The following is a 21385-nucleotide window of genomic DNA, read 5'->3' on the forward strand; positions in this document are numbered from 1 at the left end:
TAACAGGGAAATTCTGTCAGGATTTGATCAATGAATATTGATTCACAACTTCAACTTTTCAAAGTCCTTCCAGAATTAAATAAATTTGCTCACATATTATTGGATCTGCTGCATGCTTTTCAGTCTTCCCAATACCTTTAAAACATGATGTACATTTAACAGCAAAGTAAAGTATTTTTCCCACATATTCAAAAATATTGTGGCAATATGAAAGTAAATTAGCACTCACCTTTTACCATGTTAGGCCTAGTTTATTAGCCTATCTCACATTCATTTACGCCTTCATGCACGTCTTTCATGTTTTTATCCTTACTATTTGTTTTGTATTTATTAGTTTTTGACTGCAGATATTCCCTTTTCTTGTTCCTTAAAGTTCAACTACATTCATGTTATTCAGATTAATTACAATTCATTTGGATTGGATTTGACGGCCATTGCAATTTTGCCTGCTTTGTTGGATTTAATAATTTTCAACACTCTTTGATAAACCATGGTTTACAGTGTTTTAAATTGTAACAGCCTAGACCCCCTTTGGCTGAAGTTTTAATATTCTCTTTAATACTTTCCCAAGCCCTATTACCACCCACATTATCATTTTAAATTTTAACAGCTGCTAATATATGATAATATTAATGTTCATGGAAAGGTATATGTTAACATAATGATGTTCATCCAAGTACCACATAACTACAATCTTAACCTTAAAATTAAACTGCAATAACAATATGAACATATTTATGTTCAAAAGCTCGGTGATTCTAGTACTGTAACTAATAGATGTCTCTAATTAATTTATATCACTGTTAAGTTGTGCTACCTAAAGTACATTACTGTAGTAGCGCTACTTGTAACTCTAGTACAAACCACATCTGTTGTACAACCAGGTCAATGGAATTATACACATCGCAACGTAAATATGTATGACTTCCATGTGGATGACTGCAAAAAAGCTAAATAATTAGTTGTATTACTTAGCATGTTACACAGTTTACAAATAAACCAGGTACGATAAAGAGCAAAGTTCAAGACCAAAACAATGGAATATTGACAAATAACAGCGTCACCCATTCCCACAACCCTGGTCATGAGAAAACATTATGAACACAAACACATGTTTCATCTGTTAATTACCATCAAATTTTTATATATCATTGACTGTTCACATCGTCCCCCCCCCCCCCCCCCAAGTTTCAAGCATATCCGCTCATCATCATCAAAGGCATTCATTAAAAGAGAAACAAGTGATGTAGAAAATATGTCCAATGAACTGTTTTGTTATATATTCAATCTTAATATTCTCTAAATCCTTATATTTTATTACATAAAAACATCTAGGTTAATAGTGTAGGAAAGTTATGATTAGTTTTATTTATATATGCATCATTTACATAAAAACTACTGGTTACTCACTTCATTATATTGTGTCACACTACACATAATTCATAAGGTTATGTTGTCTGTTTGTTCCTTTTTGAATATACACACTAAGATACCTCACACACCTCACACATGTGTGAGAACCACATACTGAACAGCTACAGCGATCATATGAAGGTGGTACAAATTAACAATTCTGTAAGACAGAGATCTTACAGACGGATATTTTAGCGATTTCTTTTGAAGTTAAAACTGTACAAGTAAGTACTGTGACAGACAGTATTGGTATAACCTCATTATATCACTTGAAATAAACAATCCTAACGAAGGTTACTGTGCCTTGTTTTGCTATAACCTCTCGCAAAATAGTCACCATACAGAATACAATCATTTGAAGCCTGGCCATTATTAGCTAGTATTATTGCACCACAACTCATAAAGAACCTGCTAACAACTACTACTAAGATTTAAGATGGGACATTTATTATTGTGAGCTGTGGATTTCTTTTCTTTTCTTTTTCTTCTTATGATTCTGTGTAGTCCTAATATTACGTTACAGATGACTAAAATCTGTATCTTCACCTCAAACCTCTCACATTTATTTTTGTTCAAATTTAGTCCAATGGATTAAGTTTACTGAAGATAACAGTCTCACCAAATGAAAAGAATAATTCTCTTATTCTGGCAAAAAAATTACCTTACTGTCAATAACGTTCTTCACACACAGAACAACAACTTTCCTCACTCACAAATCAATCAGTGTAATCATAATTGACAGTATGTGATATGTCTTTATCAGTCATCATGTCTTGGGTTTCTTCTTGCGTGGCTGCTTTACTGGGCGTAGGTAAGGATTGTCTATAGAGTCTGTTTCCCCTCCTTTCCCTTCCTCTGTATTCTCCTTCAATTCTTCTAAGTTCTCATCATCTTCTCCCTCTGCATCACTACGAGCCTTCCTACTTGGTCCCGGACCACCACGAGTTGGACAGGAGGGTATGGAAAACTCGTCCTCAAACTCAAAAACTTGGTCCGATGGCAGAAGTGCTTTGAGGTAAGGAGGCATGTGTGGTTTACAAGCCACCACTGCTGACCCAAAATACACATTAATTAAAATGAGATAATGTAGAATTTGAGGATTTCATGACAGTGAGTCTGAAGATGGCTTCTTCTGTGTTAAATTTACCAATGTGTCAGAGGTCCTTGTTGCCTCCCTCATCAGCGTGGTGAGATCGCTACAACTCAAAAGAGAGCCATCTTTATACTTGCAGCCATGAAAACCTCAAATCCTAACTAGTCATTTAATACCTTTACCCAGCAGTTAATGCAGCCAAATTGGGCAAATGAAAATAAAAGTTGCAAATTCCAACAATGAACATTCCAAACAATTTTTAAGCATGCACCAAAAAACTGACACTCTGAATCACTCTGTACATAAGAATACTGTGTGGGTATGCATGCCTTCCATAAGAAGTTACACAAATTCAGAAATTTGAAAAATATATTACATGGGAATATTGTATCTTCAGTGAGGAACAGCGAATGTGTGTCACTAGTTTTAGCCACAAATCTTGTCAATGCTCGTTCAGTATCTCGTTTCTGAGATGCAGATTTCTCCCTGATGGCCTCATATTCTGTCACTGGCTGTTTGTGTGTCTGTTAAAACAGTAAAAATATGATTCCATGAACATATTTAATTTACTCCTACAGGTCTTTCTTAAATATATGACAAATATTTAGATCTTCAAGTGTTCTTGTTTTCATGGAAAACAAAGTTACACTGATCAAGAGCAGCTCAGCCTACCAGGTTCAACAAACCAGAGGGCCTCTCTATATACCTGGAGACAAAGGACAATCCATCCTTCCCATCATGTTATATCCACAATCAACTATTTACACCACACAATGAATAAAAATTAACATGAAGCTACATTCTCAGAAAATGCTTAATTTAATCTTTATAAATTTATTATATACTCACTGGTGTGCGTATGTAAGCATGTGGGTCAGGAAACTGTGGCAGATGAATTGGAATGTGTGACGGATGTGACTGTTTTACACCAGCCTGCAAGATGCTCAGCTGCTTGGGTTGAGTTGATGGCACTGGAGCTGGCAACACTGTCCGTCCTGATCTTTTGGCATGTGTTTCAATGCTATCCAAAGGCAGGCCCATATTCACTAATGCTATGATCACATCTCCTATAACTGGCTCAGTACGTCCTGACAACTCACAGTATGACCGAGCACTTAATCCCACCTGGCATATTACTGCAACCACACATTAATAAGTTAATAATTAAAATTAGTTAAATAGATCTATTCCGCTACACTATTCATGTCATAACATTCTTACACACAAGGCTTGTGATATGCAATTATTTACTCAAAATATCTACAGCACTCCTTTATCTGGGCCACTGAAGGGGGAGGGGGAGAAGATAACCAAAATTGTAAAACACACATGGCCCAAAATTATTTATTTTCTTTTACAATCCTTCCTTAAATACAACAAGCACTCATAATTTTTAAAAATGCACTAATAATCCATAAAAATACTACTAATCAACATAGAATAGAATTTATTTACATTCCATAAATCCTTCACAGGCAAAAGCCAAGGATGTAGAACAGGTCATAGCACAAATACAAGACTTGTTTCTAGTACAAATATAAATCACACATGAATAACTGGGAGTACTTACACTTAAATTAAGACTTATAAAGATATTTATTTTTATTGTGGCAACAATGAATTTCTTGAGAGCAGGATTTACTCAGGAATATCACACAAGCTGATATACCGTAACATGAAAATTGGCACATAAGTTTAACAATTTTAATGGGCAAGATTTCAATATAAACACAAAATTTCAAAGACAATGTCAAGAGCACACACTAAATGGCAGGTGTTAAGTGGAATTAGACAGATTCTCTAGTCTGATTCCAGGAAAGTTCTAGTACAGCGCTGAAGCAAAATGTATGAACTTATATTTTGAAAACACATAATCTGATCAGACTTGACATACAGCTTAAGAGTAGTGATACGTAAGAACAGAGGTGTAGGGGATTAATAAATTGGCAAGAAAACTGAACAAAACAAACTGGTTTGGTTCTGCACACATTCTTACACTTATTGATGGTAGTCTAGCTAGTTGTACCATGTAGCATTGTACCTCAGAAACACTGGCACACAACCAAAATACTATATAGTGCAACAACCAAGAAGACCACCACACTGCCATGAAAACATGTCACTTTAGGTTAGGTTTGCTTATGTAATTATAATTCATGTGATAAAATATGCCACATCTCTTATGCCTCTTTTATCCCTTTCAGTATCTCAATACTTGATTCTTCACTTTTTTTCCCCCAGTTTTTCATCATAAATACTGCAGTGACTCTTACATCAGCCATTACTAATAAACTTCAAAAATTCTATCAGTAATAGCAAGTGCTGTAAAAACAGTATGATTATATCTCACAAGTAAAGAGGCAAATGTACAATTTGCATACACAATATGAAGAGCACTTACTCCTGCAAAATCAAATACATAACATATCAAAACATGATTTAACAATTTGTTTTTATCATCCTTACGAATTTATGGTAATAGATGTGGAAAATAATACTGATACATAATATTTAAAGTACAAAAAAATCAAAATGAACTTACTGCTTTGGGTCATTTCAATTAAGGTCTCGTGCGCCATTTTTTCGGCATTATCGAAACCCACTTCAAATAACAATCCTGCAACAGCTACTTGCAGGGGTCGTCGCCTCAAGTTTGAACTCAGACCATCCATTATAACATAACCTACCTACACACACACTATATAAACACACCACTTCCAGATTGTCGTATATAAACGCATCTTTGTCCATACAAAAAGCTAGAGTAATAACTATCGTTTAATGACCATACTTCCGCAATATTTTGAATTAAGTTTCTCATCTTCTTGCTCAAATACTATAAACACGCTCTCCTATTTCAAAAATACCTATTGAAATCTTTGCCTCTGCCTCACGCAATATCGATAGCAGCGCTTACATAATTTCCGGTCCGATACAATCGCCATATGCAACTGTGATTGGTGTTGACATAACTTTCCTAACTATATTCCGTGAAACGAAAATGAAACCAACAATGCTACCTTTCCAAACATGGTAAGCACCAAAGAACTTCTCAAATTTGTATTCTGTCTAAAATACACCAAAGACACAGTTCTGTATTGTCATGTCTAAGAGGTAAACTGCGGTTACAGTAATAAACGGATAATGCTAATGGGCGACATTCAGAATCTCTCTATTCTTAATAGCGAACTATAAAGCCCGCCACCGGCCACGATCCTAAGCTAACTCCATCCATTTGCCATCCTTACAGCCCACATCCCTAAGATCCATCTTGATGTTATCATTAAATCTCCTTCTTAGTCTGCCACAGTGGTCATTTTCCAGGATTCTCCACCAAAATCCTGTATGCACTCTTTGCCTCACCCCATGCGTGCTACATGTCCAGCTCTTCAGAACCTCCTAGATTTCACTATCCTCACTATGGTAGGTGAGCCGTACAATTCACACAGCTCCTGTTATACAATTCCACACTTATTTCATCCCTCCTGGGTTCAAATATCCTCCTGAGCACCCTGTTTTCAAACAGTTGTAATCTATGTTCTTCCTTCAAAGTAAAAGATCATGGTGAGGTTAATTTTATACTTTTGACATTTCTGTTGTCATTGCACATGAACTCTATTAGGAAGTGCATGCAGGAGTTTGAAACTGATATGTGGTCATTGAATTGATTGGAAGTAAAAGCTACAACAGCAATCCAAGCAATTTGTTCCAATTCTTTAAGATGATGTCTAGCAATGGTAATTTGAAAATTTAAAGAAAATATGTGACTCAAAGTGATACTTGCAGATTCTGCAAAGACACTTTATATAACCACAACTCACACATATTCTTGAAAAAAAGTTACAGTGGAACCACGGTTCCGGAGAATTTGATGTAAATACGTCTCTGTAATGTAATGTAATGTTATGTTCAATGTCTTCCATTTTGTTACGAAAGCTGATTGTTGACGGCATTAATATAACACAACAATGCCAAGTAAACAGATGACGTTTCCCAAGTAACGTAACAATGCATGCAAGCTGACCATTGTTGTCGATTTGTTGATACGGATCTTACACATTTTTCTGTCACTTTTTCGTTACACTTTTTTGCGGAATGACCCTTCCATATAGACGTATTTACGTCAAAAATTTGTTTAAAGGGGAAAGAATATGAATGAGTACTGAACTGTAAAGGACGGAAGGAAGCAGTCATGGCCTAATTTAAAGTGCAATTCCAGCATTTGCCTGGAAGGACTGAAGGAAACCATGAAAAACTTCAGTCAGGGTAGTTAGTCTTCATGCCAAGATTTGAACATGGGACCTCCCAAATATGAAGCAGCAGCCTAATTACTTGGCTGTGTGACATTAAACCTGAACAATAAAGGTTCTATTACTAGTTTCTGTTCTAATCCAATCAGCACTGATAATCAATAATTTAATCAATGTGGGGGTATATATGTAATCTGCTTACATGAGATTAAATTCCTTTAATCTAGTTACGTTAGACTGTATTTAGACCAACACATACACGCACGTTTGAAAAACATGGTTGGGAATTTTAACAAAGGTTTCTAGTAGGGACAGACATGACAGAAGAAAGTCACAGGATGCAAAGGGGAAAATGCAGTTTTACCTGTGAGCACCTTAATATATGTAAGTATAAGGTTGCTAAAGGGAAAAAATTCTGAGTCAATAGAAGTGAACTTCTAAGATGAACAAAATTTCAAATATTTATTATTCATATTCTTATATTAACTTTTAATTCTTTTCAACATTATTAAAATACTGATACACTTAACAGTCTAACAGATTATTTCCAATTTAACAGTTGAGATGTGATAAATAATGGGCAACTTTTAAATGAAAATTAGGCAGCACACTTTCAACTGCAAAGTAATTTTCTGAAAATGACTGTGTGAAATGTCACTAATTTCAGTACTTCAGATTCAGAACTCACATTGCATTTTGTAATTTAATTAAGATATTTTTCCAACTTTACATAGTTTAAAACTTTGCCATCCTAAAACACATATTTAATTTTCATTTCATTTCCACTTCAAGGAATGGGCCATTGACCCGTTCCAGGACAGTTGCTCCTCATTAGTCTTAAATACATACTTCAAAATGCATTATTTATAGAAAATTCATTTTTGTATTCTGTTTATATGTATATTTGTTGCCCCAGTCCATTCCACATAAAACACCAGACATCTCCCCATAAATACTGTTCATCCCACTTGTACATAGCTTCTGTAATTTATGCTGTAACACTGAACCACATAGCCAGTGTACAACCATTTATATTCATTTAAACAACCCACTAAATATAATTAATCAAGCTGCAAGATTCTGGAGAAAACATTCTTTAAATGCAGTCTGTGGGTAGGAACCTAAGGTAAAAGTTGGACAGTCCTGTTCTAAAACAGAGTTCTGTGGAACACTCAGGTTCTGTAAATGGTTCCCAAGAATTTCTGTAATGGTGAACTCCAATGTAATGCTGAATTGAAAACTAATTATCTATTGAAGTTACAAAACCAAAAGTTGAGTTCATTTCCACATAACCTTTCAAGTTGGAATCTTGTCCAATGGCTTGAAAAGCATGAAAGGAAACAGCTTTCTGAGTTTGCATGAATGTTAGCACAAAGAAGGTACAAAACTCATTAAGGTTTGATTTATACATCTAGCAGGAAGGTAATATTCTGTATTTTTAATTATATTTTTGAATGCAAAATATTTTTTTAGTAAGATTATGGGCATTTGCCTGTCATTACATCAGATTCTACATCTAAGCAAAGGTACAATGAATTGTGCTTCATTCATGATTCAAGAGTACTGAAAAATCAAGATGTGAATGGTGCAAGTCAATCAACTTTCGTACTGCCTATTGTATGAGGAACCTATCATGCAAATTCAGTTTTCTACTACTGCTCCCAATATACAAAGAATTTATTATAAGAAAATATGATTATCACAGTAATTCCAGATATGCCAATTAAATCCTTTGGGTTTCCTCTTCCATGTGCTGTAAGTATACAACTGCATTCGTATGACTTTAAGTTCTGATTTTCATGTAAAATATGTAGACCCTTAAAACAGATGGCTAGGGCAGAATCTGCTGGACTTTCAAAGGTAGTAAAGATTATGTACTTGACGAAGATTACATGCATTGTTCAAATTTCTTCAATAGGCCTTGGAAAATTGTCAAAAAGCCAGAAGTTCTGACTATATTGTTAAAATGTGTGGTGTATAAGTAATGAACATCTACTATCAATTCATGTGATGGGGCTGAAAATGGTGACAGACGAAACTGGATACTGCAGTCAGTATTATAAATTCTTATATTCTCTACTTCTGCAACTCAGGAGAAAACAAACTGAAGACCAGTTCTTCTGTGGAAGACTGGCTGCAATAATTGTCCAAAAACACATACAAAAAGCAATTTTATGGTAAAGAAAGGAGCTTTTTTTATAAATATGTCAGAAAAAGGAAAGTAAAAAGCATTATTTTGCAAAATATGCAGGGACAAATCATTTCTGCACATAATTTGTTTTGAAGATTGCAATAACAAGAAGACTCTGAAAAAGTATAATTCAAAAATATAAAATAGTTCATGAACTTCAAATCATGAAAATATAGTTAGCACAAAGGCAAAATGAAACAAATACTCCACCACCAGCACAAAAGCAACTACTAACACAACACAACGTGCATAATCTACTAAAAATTAGTAATAACTACATAATAAACTCAACATTTTAATGTTTGAATATGTGTAGGATTGATTCAGTGGCATACAAGATTTGTATGACGATATTCAACAGAAATAAGGAATTCTGATGAATTTCTGCGACATGGAATGTGTCAGAAACATGAAATGTGACTTTCCACCAAATTAATTTTGAAGGACACATAAATGCATCAATATCATTGCTAGAATACTTCAGCCATTTTATGATTTTCCTATTCTAAGAATGTCTCTTTCTTTTCAAAACCACCAGTAATGCCAAATAACTGAACTTAGTTTGGCAACTGTAAATCACTTTTACTTTTGTCCTGCACATTTTTTATGACACAAAGGCAACTTATATTCAAATTTCATAAAAACAAGTTGGGCATCATAAAGATATAACACACATCTGGAATACAAAATGAACATACTGATCCTATTGTCACTGTAGTTCTCAATTTATTCAACTGAATACAGTGGATCCAATAAATTTGACAGGAAATTTGCCATCAATGCGCAATGAGATTACATGGCACAAATTACAGATACACAGGCACTTCTGGAAACTTTAACATGTTTAATCCAAATAAAGGTACATAAACATGTAACTGCGTTCAAGTTATTATTTCAAAGTTTTACATATGCCAATAATCAATAAATTCAAGTCCTAAGCTGACAACTGCAGGACCTAAAAAGCAATACATATTTCTCTTCTATATAATCTTTCTAAAAGTCAAATTAAAATTTGCATTGACATTTACACATCCATAGAGCAATAACAGTTCAAACAAACTGTCTCTAACTGAATTCAGACACAAAGAAGAAATAATTATAAATTCCAGACTGTTCAAAAAAAGCTGTAAAACATTCAAACCACAGCTCCCATCAGCGAGTGCGCTACAGTGGACCAGTTTCTTACGCAGCTGCCCTGAGGATGAGTGCAGAGATGGCTCTCAAATCATTGGCACAGGATATGGTGTATTCACCATTCAGCCACCTGATTCGGCTTGTAGCCCGAGTCTTTCATCAATTTCAGTTGCTGCAAAAGCTTCACTTTATACGTCATAACAAACTTCACATGGAAGCAAGAATAAGATATGAATATAATGCAAATGTAAATTTATATGCACCATAAAATTATTAAAATTTCCATGATGCTAGAAAGGCACCAAGCTACAAATGTGTACTGTCTTACTCTGTAGTGAAATCCCTTCCCATCCAAAATTTCATTACAAAACTCATACAGAGATTCTCTTTTTGTGCAATAGCAATTATTGGCCTCCTCAATAAGTATGTAGAGGGAATATGTGATCATAAACATTTTTCTCTAATTAATGGCATTACCTGAAGATATGAAGGAAAATAATGTATAATACCAAGACGGTTCTGCAGTCAGCTAGTTACAAATATAAATACAACAGGGTCCATGCAAATCAGCTGTAAACATACCGGAAACAGAACTGATTGTTACAATGATGACACACATAACCACTTATCCCCAGTGAACTTCAGATCAGCAACATATACAACAATACCCCTGCTTTCATCATTATTTTCATCAACTACGCAGGATTACATGTAACTGCCTGTTCATACAACTATCAGTAATGAAGTTGGCATATAAGACAACTGATTTTATTAACTTTGGTTCCAGGTTAAAAAATAAAGCCAGTTACATTCAGTTATTATGAATATCACCGAAGTATAGCAGTTTCCTACTGCCAGTACGTTAAGTGTATGGCAGTAACTTCACCAGTGGCAAATTAAGGAAAGAAACAGGTGTTCAAAGTGAAACATTTGCACTGGCATTTAACACAGCACTGACAAATGACTTGTGTCTGAGAATAACTTGCTCACATTATGGTACACATGGGTGTAAAAAACCAACAGAAAATGTTTCAATAATTAAATTAAGAAAAACTAACTTGACTTCCTTTGTCTTTTGCCTAGATGTTGAAAATCCTGTCCCAAATAGATAAAAATGTTTTAACATGACAGGCTAATACTTAAAGCTCTACTACATTAGGAGAGTGCTAAACATGATATAATTTATTTGTTTTTGCAAAGTGACAGACATAAGTAGCATTAGTCAACACTACTTATGCAAACGCTAGCATATTTAGATTGTCTGACTACCACTTGGAACTTCACTCATTGTTTCACTATGCATGTACCCCTGGATTCTGAAGAGAATCTGACGAAATATCTGCAGATACTGTGACACATTCATAATTCCATTACATTACACATATTTTCATCTGATTTCAATAATTCAATCACATGGTTTGCAATGAAGAGTCAATGCTAATATGAATATGGATCATGTACCAAATTCATTAAATTTAAATTATGACAAAAAGAGAACTTATACTTCCAAATCTACATGATTACTCAAATAACATAACAGTTTTACCAAAATTAACCTTGTCACAATGGCTCTGACACAAAATGTATTAACAAGTACAGAGAGTTTGATTGTGACACAGGCCAATTACTGACTGCGAAGCTCCTTACCGACACTGTATGACACTATTTTATTCCAGTCAATCTTGGCACGTGTGACTGGCAACTGACGGCGCAGAGCCTTGAAGGTGGTGTCAGACATCGTCTGGTAGTTTTCTGAAATTGCACACTGGTACTCTGATTCTGCAGTCTCCACCTGTCGAACAAACTCCTTGGCAAGTTCTGCAGGAGATGTAGATGTTAAGTTCTCCTTCACATCCTTTGAGCTTACAAGCTGAACATTTCCATCTTCATAGTAGTGTACCTATTTATCAGAATACCAATACATAATTATACACATAAAGTTGAGTCAACTGTAAATCACAGCACATTCCTTGCTATAACAAAGGCTAGTATGAAGTGTACCTGGAATAAGAAGACCACCTTTTATACTATGAGCAAAAAATAAAAACAAAAAAGCATATATACATACAAAAAAATGTAATACGATGAGTAAAGCAGCACCAAATAAACCATATTTGCAGTAGCATCCAATTACTCTTCTTAGATTCCTTCATATCTATTACAGAAAAAAAAATATGAGTAGACAGAAAAGGCAAGTGTTGCTCTTGAAAAAATCTCATCAAAAAGTAAGAGATATTTTTTGCTAACAAACATTACATCTCTTTACCAGCATCTAGATCATGGAATTCAATGAGTACTCAACGATCTGATGATGGAGGCAGCAAGCACCTCTGAAACATTGGTAAACTTTTACCACCGAAGTAGCGCAGTCAGTAAAGTGACTTGGCTACAGACTGGACAATCAGGGTTCGATCCCCGAGGGGGGGTAGATGATTTTTCCTCTAGCCTCTACATCCAGGTCAGCTCTAGGGCCCATCCAGCCTCCTATCCAATGGGTATTGGAGTCTTTCCCAGCGGTGAAGTGAGGCCACGCCATGACGCTGACATCTCACCTCCATCTAGTGCCGAGGTTAAGAATGAGAAAGAGCTATACCTCCTCTCCCCCCGAGCACCTACATAGCATATAGTGGGGCAGCTTTACTTTACTTTTTTGCATGGCACAATTATCCAGGAGAGAGCCATCTTCACATAAAAATCAAAACCTGCACAACATAGATGACATTCATTGCCTACCTGTACTTTAAGAATACCGCGCAGCTCTGTGGGTGTTGATCCTTGTGGCAAAGTGATGCACCACTGGGAACGCCATCTTCCATTCCAGTAGTTGTTGGGTTGGAACTGGTGATCTTCAATACAGGCCATTACAGTGCTTCCACTCTGATGACTTTTCCCAAATACACTGCAGACACCATTCTTGTAGTGGTCCATCGTGTAAGTTGTCAACTCTGATTCAATGGCTGAACGCCACTGTTCTACTGTTGCATCCGGTGTCCATGACTAGCAACAACCAGACGAGAAATTTACAATGAAAAGAAGTTGATTCTTTTCACTTCCAGGAAACATGTTCCAGATTTTTTACAAAGTTCTCTCAGTAGACATTACTGTAAGAATTAGTATTCATTCTATATAAGGTAACATATAAAATATTTTTTATAATATTGAGGGCATTATGCCAGATAGCCATATCAACAAAATGGCTGATTTACAGAATACTAAATTCTTACACTTATCTGGTTTGACAAGTGTGCATCGTAGTGTTCATACACCAAGATGTAACTGTATCTCTGTATAGAGCAGCATCAACAAAATTGCTTGGAATATTTACAGTATCCTAAAGTGATACTCTTCTATGCAATAAGTATGTATGTACTAATTCCACACTTTACTGAATTCATTTTTTCAGATATGATCGACCAGAAACCAACCCAAACAAATGCTGAATTCTGGTATATAATTATGAGACATGAAGAGCACAATTTCCAACACAAAATCTGAAAAATTAAATGTTTTGCATGTCAGCAGATTCTTACATATGCATAATGTGGCAGTCTATGTATGGCCTGTGTACAAAATACTAGTAAACAGTCTTTCAAAACCAAACTCAAGTCATATTGTGCATAGCAAAGGAAACTGAGTCTTTCTAGTTGGACGTGCATTGGTCCCATCATCTGTGTTTGTGATCATGCCATGCTTCTGGCTTCCCAAATAATTTCTCAGGTCTACAACACTTCAGTTTTTGGGAATCATATATACATACTTAACAAAGTGTTTTATGCAACCAATAATCACTTACACATGTGATGGTTTCCACTACCATTGCCAACATAGCAGTCCTCACAACTATCTAATATAATGAAATAATTAAATCAAACGACCTGCAAGTTGCTACTGAACGATAAACTTCTTGATTGTACCGTGTAAAAAATTGGTGGGTTCAAGAACAAAGGTTTGATATCAAAATGTAATTGTGTATACATGACACACGTCATGTTGAAATTATGTTTCGGGTTAACCACCTTCCATTATAAGCCACAAGACACAGTTGCAAAAAATACATGATCGTACTGCAGTAAATATGTTCAACTACAAGTAGCCTTTTAAATATATAAGTAGCTATAACTATGTATACCTGATAATCTGAAGCTTCCTTCTTTAGGTGATCGTATCTGAAAGTTTGTCGAGACCTGTCATCAAAGAAACGGCCTCCGCCAAGGTCATTATGCTCTGTAATCAAAACTTTATGTTCCGAACCTTCAATCTTGACCGGAGTTAACTGATCTTTGTTGTACTGCGAAAATGCAGATGAAGCACCTTCTTTCAATAAACTGTCATTATTTAACAGTACTCTGACATCGTTGAAAACCTCATTAAATTCACCAGGAGGAGAATGTAAGATGAAATTCGTCACAATTCGAACCTTTTCTTGATCTGATATCGGTTCGTCGCTGTCAGCCGCCATCTTATCACCTTTCATTGCGGCAATAACGATATAATAGAACCAACACGACTATCGATCAGTCATTTCAGCCATACGAGTTGGCAACGGAACCACGTATGTGAGACTACAGGGGTACCAAAACAATGCAATCAGCGTTGCTCTTTGTATTCTATGAGCAGAGTCCGTGTTTAGAAGCTGATAGCTAGCTACGTTGGTATGATGATATTCTGATGATAAGAGTTGAAATTCCCCGCCATTTATGAAACACGAAGGTCTGTACAGTATTCACAAGGGCCCGCTACCTTTCACTGTCCTGAGCCAGATTAATCCAGTCCGCATGCTCAACACCTATATCGGCAAAACCTGTGTTCACAAGTGCCTGCCAGCGGTACATATTCCGAACCAGATCAGACCATTTCACACCAAACTACCCGCAGTTTCCTAAGGACCAATTTGAATATTATCTCCTACCTACGCCTACATCCTTCAACTGTTCTTTTTCCTTCAGATTTTCCGGGGATGCGTTCCTGGACGAACCGGCGTAAACGGAATCGGCATAAATTGAAACTCTTTTATAAGGGCTACCTGTATTGCATGCCCTGCTCATCTCATCCTCCGTGATTTGATCATGTTTGTGTTTCGCGAAAATGTTAAATTATGGAGCAATTCATTTTGCACCCTTTTCCAGCCTCTTGTCACTTCATCCTTCTTAGATCCAAATATTCTTATCAACACCTTAATTTCTAACACCCTCGATTTTATTCTCCTTGTATATTTCACGCCCATATAAAACAATACAATTATTTATTTCCTCGTGAATGTGATTTTAATTCGTTACAGTCCTTCCCATTTTTGAAATATGAGACATTTTCAAATGATTGTTTAACTACATTTACATGATTTTGTCATTTATAGCTGGAAACATACAGCAACTTCATTTTCTCTTCTATCCTCGGCTGGTCATTGTTGGTAGAAGCTTAAAAATTTCTTATAATAATAATTTCAATGATTTCCGTTCTTAGTAGGATAAGCTACATTCCTTCCCATAAATTTCCTCTCGTCATTTTTATGTCTTCTAAGGAAATCCTCTTTGCAACATCTTTTGATGAGGACTCTTTACAAATGCACATCCTCACAAACATTAGGCCTGCTTTTTGTCCTTCAACTTGCATGCAGAATGTTACGTGCTATCACGAAGATCGGTTAAGGCCGCACCATTTTAATTTAGTACTGTGAATCCATACTGCACTTTGGGACATATCATTAAGTGAGGATTACCGAACCATCACACACACATATCAATCTTGAATTAAAAATTAGTGCGAGCTACTTTTCTTTTCCTGAGATTTGCTTCCAACGGGGAAGCACACAGACTCAGGAAATGAAGTCATAATCTTGTTTCCTGCCGGAGTTTGTGGTTTTCTAGTCGTCAAAAAGTGACTGCTCACACAGTACGTACATGGCATTATCATAATTAATGTAACTTCATACGTTCTGGCCGTTTATAGGCAGTGATACGAAAACACGCCACACTGTATGAGATACGCCTAAGTTAAGCACTACCATTTTTTACCAGGTAATATTCTTATCATGTATTATATTCAGTGCAGAAAACAAGTTTTCCACATTCTTAAAAATCATTCAAGAGGAAATTTTAATCGCTATTTTATCCATATAGGATTTGGGACAGATAAAATAAGCTGTCTTAAAACAGATTTAATTTATACGGATTACACTTCACCAGTCACATTTTACGGCTACCTGTAGCAAAAAAAACGGGCTGTTTCCTTGATTAAGTAAGTTAAACATAGGCCTAAGTGCTACCTATAGCACCTGCAGTGTACGGTTTCAGCATTTCACCACGCAAACATACACACAACTACATTCTTTATTAAGAATAATACAATGCAAAATTATATTTTGCCCTTCGTGGCAACGGAATGCTCTTTGATAACGTTCCCAGTGTTATTAATAAAAGTTTTTATTGAGTACACTACTCCTCTGTGGCTGGCAATTACATTCGAGGTTTTCATGCTAATGTGTTTATCATACCTAACCTATCTAGGTAGTGTGAGTTGTTGTCTTCTGTCCTCAATAGCTGCAGACGTGATCCGTACCGCGCAGTGTTGTCGATGGTTTCCGAAGTTTTCAGCCTAGGCCTGCCACACCTCACAATCTACATTCATAGGTTCTCTTGACTAAATAATCATGGGTTTCACCCATTCTTCCATTAGAATTCCGCGAAAACGACTAAAAACACAGTTAGACACTAAACGCTTGTTTCATTCTGCCCTCATTTGATTTAACCATCCCTTTAATATGTTTCATTTGACGGCAGAAAAGCAACGCAATTAATACACGTCATTTGTGGCATTCAATATTTATTCGTACAGATATTCATTTATTAAACCATTATTGCAGTTAGACATTCCTTTAGTAAAATCTAAATTTAATCAAATTTAAAAAGCGAAAATTGAAATAAAAAGGTTGGGACTTTGGTATGGGAAAGAGGTTTCTTTGTATATTTATTGAAACTCTGACACCTCCATACTATCGCATGTCAGGATAATTATTGTGAATTATAAATTACGAAGGACGTCGAAGGAAACGAATTTACTCTTACCTATCCCTCGGAGGAATAGGGCTTTAAATTTTAATATCGCTAATATTTCTGTATTACTGATAAATGAACAGCGCCATTGTTCTTGTGAAATTGATAACCAAATTACGCATAACCTCAAAGACCCAAGGGATTGCTGGTTTGGTATTTATGAACCAAGAATGAAGAACATATATGAAACGATTAAAAAATCGTCGCTCACGCGCTGTCAGAAATTCTCAACGATTTCAAGTAAATGCATGTAAAGGCGAAATAGATTGTCATGCATAAGCTTTTGTTTGCAATCACGGAACAGACGGATGAAACTGACGAACATCCTAGCATGAATGAAAAGGCCAAAGTTGTACTGTATCATTGCTCTCTTAAATAAAGCCCTTGTAATTATTGGGTGAATTGTGTCCAACGTTCTACATCGTGCACGAGAGAGAAAAAGGAACGATCTTGTTAACTGTTATACCTTCTTCATATTTTAATATTTACATTTTCATAGCAGACAAAGGCAAAGTATTCTCAATTAAATGACAACAAACATTTTTCAAATTAAACATGGTTTCCTCATGAAGGTAATTTTGATCTGTTGCTGTCATTAACAAATATTTGTACTTTGATTAGTTAGCCATCTTTATCTTACGATTCTGTCCATTTTGATGACAACATACGAACATCAACTTAGCTTTTGCTATGCTTACTTTTAAACCAACCTCCTTATTAGAGTACAATAGACCTTATTTATTTTTCTGTGTGCAATTGACGGTTTTGCCCAATAAATTAATATAATCAACACAGACGAGAAGCTGATGTAGTCCATTCAGTTCCAATACCTCCTGATTTTCTTGGACATTCTTAACATTATAAAGGAAATTAAAAGTAATGGTGATAAAACATCTCCTAGTTTCAGATCATTCTAAGTAGAAATTTCATCAGACATTACTATACATTAATTTAATCTGATCACCCTAACATTTTTTTATTTAATCAAATATGTTTGTAGCTTTCAATCTTCTACTTATTCTCAAAATGTACAAAATCAATATTTCAGAAAAGTTATGGAAGAGTCAAAACCCAATGGACCTATAGTAACAAGCGAGACAGCAAAAGAAATCACAGAACCAGAGGATATTTATTTGGGTGCTGATGGACCTGAAGAGGTGGCTGTAGGAGTAAATGGAAAGAAGTTTAAGGTAGGAAACTAACCAACTGTTTGTGTTTGTTTTTCAGTTACAGAAATTTATACAGAAGCCACAGGTTTCCAGTGACAGACACAGAATGTAAAATTTTATGACTAAGGTCAACCTCTGCCAATAATTCATCCACCCAGGCAAATTTTCACTGAGAAAATGTCACATTACAATGAAAATGGGAGCTGTATCATCTTGCTGAACGAAGAACATGTCTCCACCTGTAAAAGATACTAGCAAACAGAATTGTGTGAACATTTCTTGCTAAACTACATTAATTTTGAAGATTTCTGTCTTCTGGGTTGTTGCGCTGTGTAGTCTGGTCGATGTTTACCAACGTTTCAGAGGTCATATTGCCTCTGTCATCAGGGCGATATTCACCAAACTACACAGCGCAACAACCCAGAAGACAGAAATATTCACACTCACCGCTGTGAAAACCTCAAATGCTACATTAATTTTTATGCTACTGATATGAACAAAACAGCATAAAAACTATTCCAATCAAATACAGGCTCATGATCTTTCAAAGCCATGTGCATTATTGCCTACAAAATAGAAAATACCACGTCCAATAAGTCCACGACCATGCAACTATCCAATTTCCTGTCCAACATTACCAAAGAAACTTTCTCCATAGCTAGAAGTGAACAGAGCATCAAACAACTCAACTCAACCTGTCAAAAGTCTAAGAATGCATACAAATTTATGTCTTTGCCCCCCCTCCCCCAAATATGCTATTATATTGTAGTGATTAGGAACAAAAATAAATCCAGTGTAACCTGGATTTCACCAACTTTTAATTTTGTGCATTTGCTGTTGCCATCCCCAGCCTGAGTAGGGTTCTTTTCCAGGGGTGAAAGTAGCCAGACTCTAAAGTCGATCATTCAACGCCATCTAGTGCTGAGGTTAAGAATGTTCTGCATTTACCATTACACCTACAATATGGTGATTTTTTACAGTTGCTGAGTCCTGCAAATACATACGCAGCTAAGAAAACAGTAGCTCAAGGCATGATGGATATTGCACTTATCACAGCCAATGCCAACCAACTACGCTACATTTTAGAGTTCGGTGATCATAATACAGTATTTTATACCATTACCGTGCTCATAGTAATAAGCATTTTTCTGCAGGTATAGCAAATGTTTCTGTTTTATAAACTTATTATTCAAAATAATATATCACAATAAAGTTTTATAAATATATAATTCCATTGTAATTTAACAGAATGTTTGCTTTGACAAAGAAACTAAGTTGTGTAGCTAATTAATGCTATGTGTATTTGAGTGTTTCAAACTCACTCCATCATAAAATTCAACTCAGCAATATTATTAACACTAAATACACGACATTAAATTCACAAACAAATGCGACTGAAAAGCATTAGGTTCACGTTGTGAGAAGTAACTCATAAATGAAATGTCATAAAAATAGTGTTAATATAATTTAAAAAATATATATTACACAAACCTAATGCTTGAATCATTTATAATAAGTGCCTTATTTCCTATAAAAAATAATTTTGTGACTATTTTGCCACATATATTTATACATTTTCACAGGTGGCAGTTGGAGTATGCCTCATTTTCAAAGGACGGTATGATATGGCTGGTGATTCAAAGCATCGACAGGCAAATAGACTCAACAATTATGTTGTTATGGGCGTTTTCCTAGTCACCATCATCAATGTGTTTGTTGCTACATTCACCATAAGCGGAAAAAAGGAGTCAACATAGTGAAGTAGACGCCATTTGTGATTTATTTTCCTCATTCATGCCACAAAGCACCGAGGTTCGAGTTTCCTACAACTTTTGAAATACTTGCTCAAGAACTACACATCTTTTCCACGGAGATGGAAAATGGAATGGTATATGATTTATGAAACAGTTTTGAGTCAGAGAAACTGCAGCATCCAAAGTTCATACTTCATACTTAAAAGACTGCATCCAAAAGCACAATTTTCTACATGCTGCCACATAACGACTAGTTTTCTAACAGAACATTGCAGCAAATTAAGCTCTTACCAGAATGTAGTTTTCCTTTAGTTATGGAAACACATTTTTCATCACTGACACCAAGTATGAAGAATGAGATGATATTCAAATCAGGGAAGATTTTTAAACCTTTATACACCAATAATTAAGAGTAGAATGTTGTTAAACTCTTAATTTTCAACCACCTTACACACTGTTCAATATATAACAAAAAACAAATTATTCCTAACCATTCCATCAAGAATGCCACTTGGTGTGTGTGTGTGTCCGATAAATGTAAAGCTGGACACAAACTTTGTCGCATGCACAGTTCTAATACACTAACTCTAGGACACGTCCAGTAATGTGGTAGAGTTTAACCAAGTCTAGCTTCACAGAAGATCCTAAATAAGCCTGCTTCTTTAAGAGTCTGTGAAACAATAAATAAAATACTTCCACTTATAAAATGTTATCTAAAAACATATTTAAAAGTCTCATAAGCTCATATATTGTTTGTCAAAATTTTTTTTACAGCTTTTAAGATAAAAGCACCAATAATGGCACAAGGAAAAAATGTAGTAATATTTAAATATTATTTAGTAATCATTATTGTGATTCCCATGCTATTGTTTATAATACATTATTATGTTCTACATTTATTATATTTCAGAACAACAAATCAACTGTTACGTTTATGAACTTGATAAACAACTAAACAAACATGAATTATAAAAAAATACAAAAAACATACCAATTATATAAACTTATCATTTTAATGTGGCAGTAAATAAAAACTAACAAAAAATACAACATGTAAAGACATACATGCACAACACTGCAACTCATAATTTCAGGGATATACTAAATCAAAATTGAACTTCATGTAATAAATATGGCAAAATAAATAAACATACTTAAAATGACATTATTAGACCCCCACCATGAATTATTTCAGTCAATTCAGCATTATTTCACTAAGTAAGCAAAGTTACAATCAAGAATTTGAGGTTTTCACAGCGCTGAGTATGAAGAATTCATATTATTATTATTATCATAAAAGCAATTTATATAACTTACAAGGGTCTGCCAAAA

General features: G+C 35.2%; 3 protein-coding genes across 5 annotated transcripts; 1 reads left to right on the forward strand and 2 right to left on the reverse strand.

Moving 5' to 3' along the window:
* Window positions 1–1336: 1336 nt before the first annotated feature.
* Window positions 1337–6048, reverse strand: Taf8 (TBP-associated factor 8). Its single transcript, XM_022071658.2, has 4 exons — window positions 5049–6048; window positions 3356–3642; window positions 2883–3030; window positions 1337–2460 (listed from the first exon to the last, which is right to left on the reverse strand). Exons 1-4 carry the CDS (start codon window positions 5176–5178, stop codon window positions 2180–2182), a joined length of 846 nt encoding a protein of 281 aa, XP_021927350.1. The 5' UTR covers window positions 5179–6048; the 3' UTR covers window positions 1337–2179.
* A 3605-nt stretch (window positions 6049–9653) lies between these two features.
* cpa (F-actin-capping protein subunit alpha) lies at window positions 9654–14610 on the reverse strand. Its single transcript, XM_022071657.2, has 3 exons — window positions 14211–14610; window positions 12815–13078; window positions 9654–11981 (listed from the first exon to the last, which is right to left on the reverse strand). The coding sequence occupies exons 1-3, from the start codon at window positions 14553–14555 to the stop codon at window positions 11706–11708; spliced, it is 885 nt and encodes a 294-aa protein (XP_021927349.1). The 5' UTR covers window positions 14556–14610; the 3' UTR covers window positions 9654–11705.
* A 1252-nt stretch (window positions 14611–15862) lies between these two features.
* LOC110833507 (ninjurin-A) lies at window positions 15863–21216 on the forward strand. 3 transcript variants are annotated; one of them, XM_022071662.2, is made up of 4 exons: window positions 15863–15970; window positions 18179–18320; window positions 19280–19453; window positions 19883–21216. In XM_022071662.2, exons 2-4 carry the CDS (start codon window positions 18186–18188, stop codon window positions 20054–20056), a joined length of 483 nt encoding a protein of 160 aa, XP_021927354.1. In that variant the 5' UTR covers window positions 15863–15970; window positions 18179–18185; the 3' UTR covers window positions 20057–21216. The 3 variants fall into 3 exon arrangements, with proteins under 3 accessions (XP_021927354.1, XP_021927351.1, XP_021927352.1); XM_022071659.2 differs by having other exon boundaries at window positions 15885–16095; XM_022071660.2 differs by lacking the exon at window positions 15863–15970 and adding an exon at window positions 16871–17702.
* Window positions 21217–21385: the final 169 nt, after the last annotated feature.

The sequence above is a fragment of the Zootermopsis nevadensis genome, unplaced genomic scaffold (assembly GCF_977971745.1).
Source record: "Zootermopsis nevadensis isolate Lab colony 2312 unplaced genomic scaffold, Znev_1.0 Znev_ptg000025l, whole genome shotgun sequence".
Lineage (NCBI taxonomy): Eukaryota > Metazoa > Arthropoda > Insecta > Blattodea > Termopsidae > Zootermopsis > Zootermopsis nevadensis.

What these genes read in the sequence shown, in the direction of transcription:
- LOC110833507 (XM_022071662.2), top strand. Translation starts at nt 18,186, where the DNA reads ATGGAAGAGTCAAAACCCAATGGACCTATAGTAACAAGCGAGACAGCA. An exon ending in TAAATGGAAAGAAGTTTAAG is followed by an intron (nt 18,321 to 19,279) that starts GTAGGAAACTAA and finishes GATTTTTTACAG; the next exon opens with TTGCTGAGTCCTGCAAATAC. An exon ending in TAATAAGCATTTTTCTGCAG is followed by an intron (nt 19,454 to 19,882) that starts GTATAGCAAATG and finishes ACATTTTCACAG; the next exon opens with GTGGCAGTTGGAGTATGCCT.
- cpa (XM_022071657.2), bottom strand. Translation starts at nt 14,555, where the DNA reads ATGAAAGGTGATAAGATGGCGGCTGACAGCGACGAACCGATATCAGAT. An exon ending in AGGAAGCTTCAGATTATCAG is followed by an intron (nt 13,079 to 14,210) that starts GTATACATAGTT and finishes GGTTGTTGCTAG; the next exon opens with TCATGGACACCGGATGCAAC. An exon ending in GCGGTATTCTTAAAGTACAG is followed by an intron (nt 11,982 to 12,814) that starts GTAGGCAATGAA and finishes TCTGATAAATAG; the next exon opens with GTACACTACTATGAAGATGG.
- Taf8 (XM_022071658.2), bottom strand. Translation starts at nt 5,178, where the DNA reads ATGGATGGTCTGAGTTCAAACTTGAGGCGACGACCCCTGCAAGTAGCT. An exon ending in AATTGAAATGACCCAAAGCA is followed by an intron (nt 3,643 to 5,048) that starts GTAAGTTCATTT and finishes GTGTGGTTGCAG; the next exon opens with TAATATGCCAGGTGGGATTA. An exon ending in ATGCTTACATACGCACACCA is followed by an intron (nt 3,031 to 3,355) that starts GTGAGTATATAA and finishes CTGTTTTAACAG; the next exon opens with ACACACAAACAGCCAGTGAC.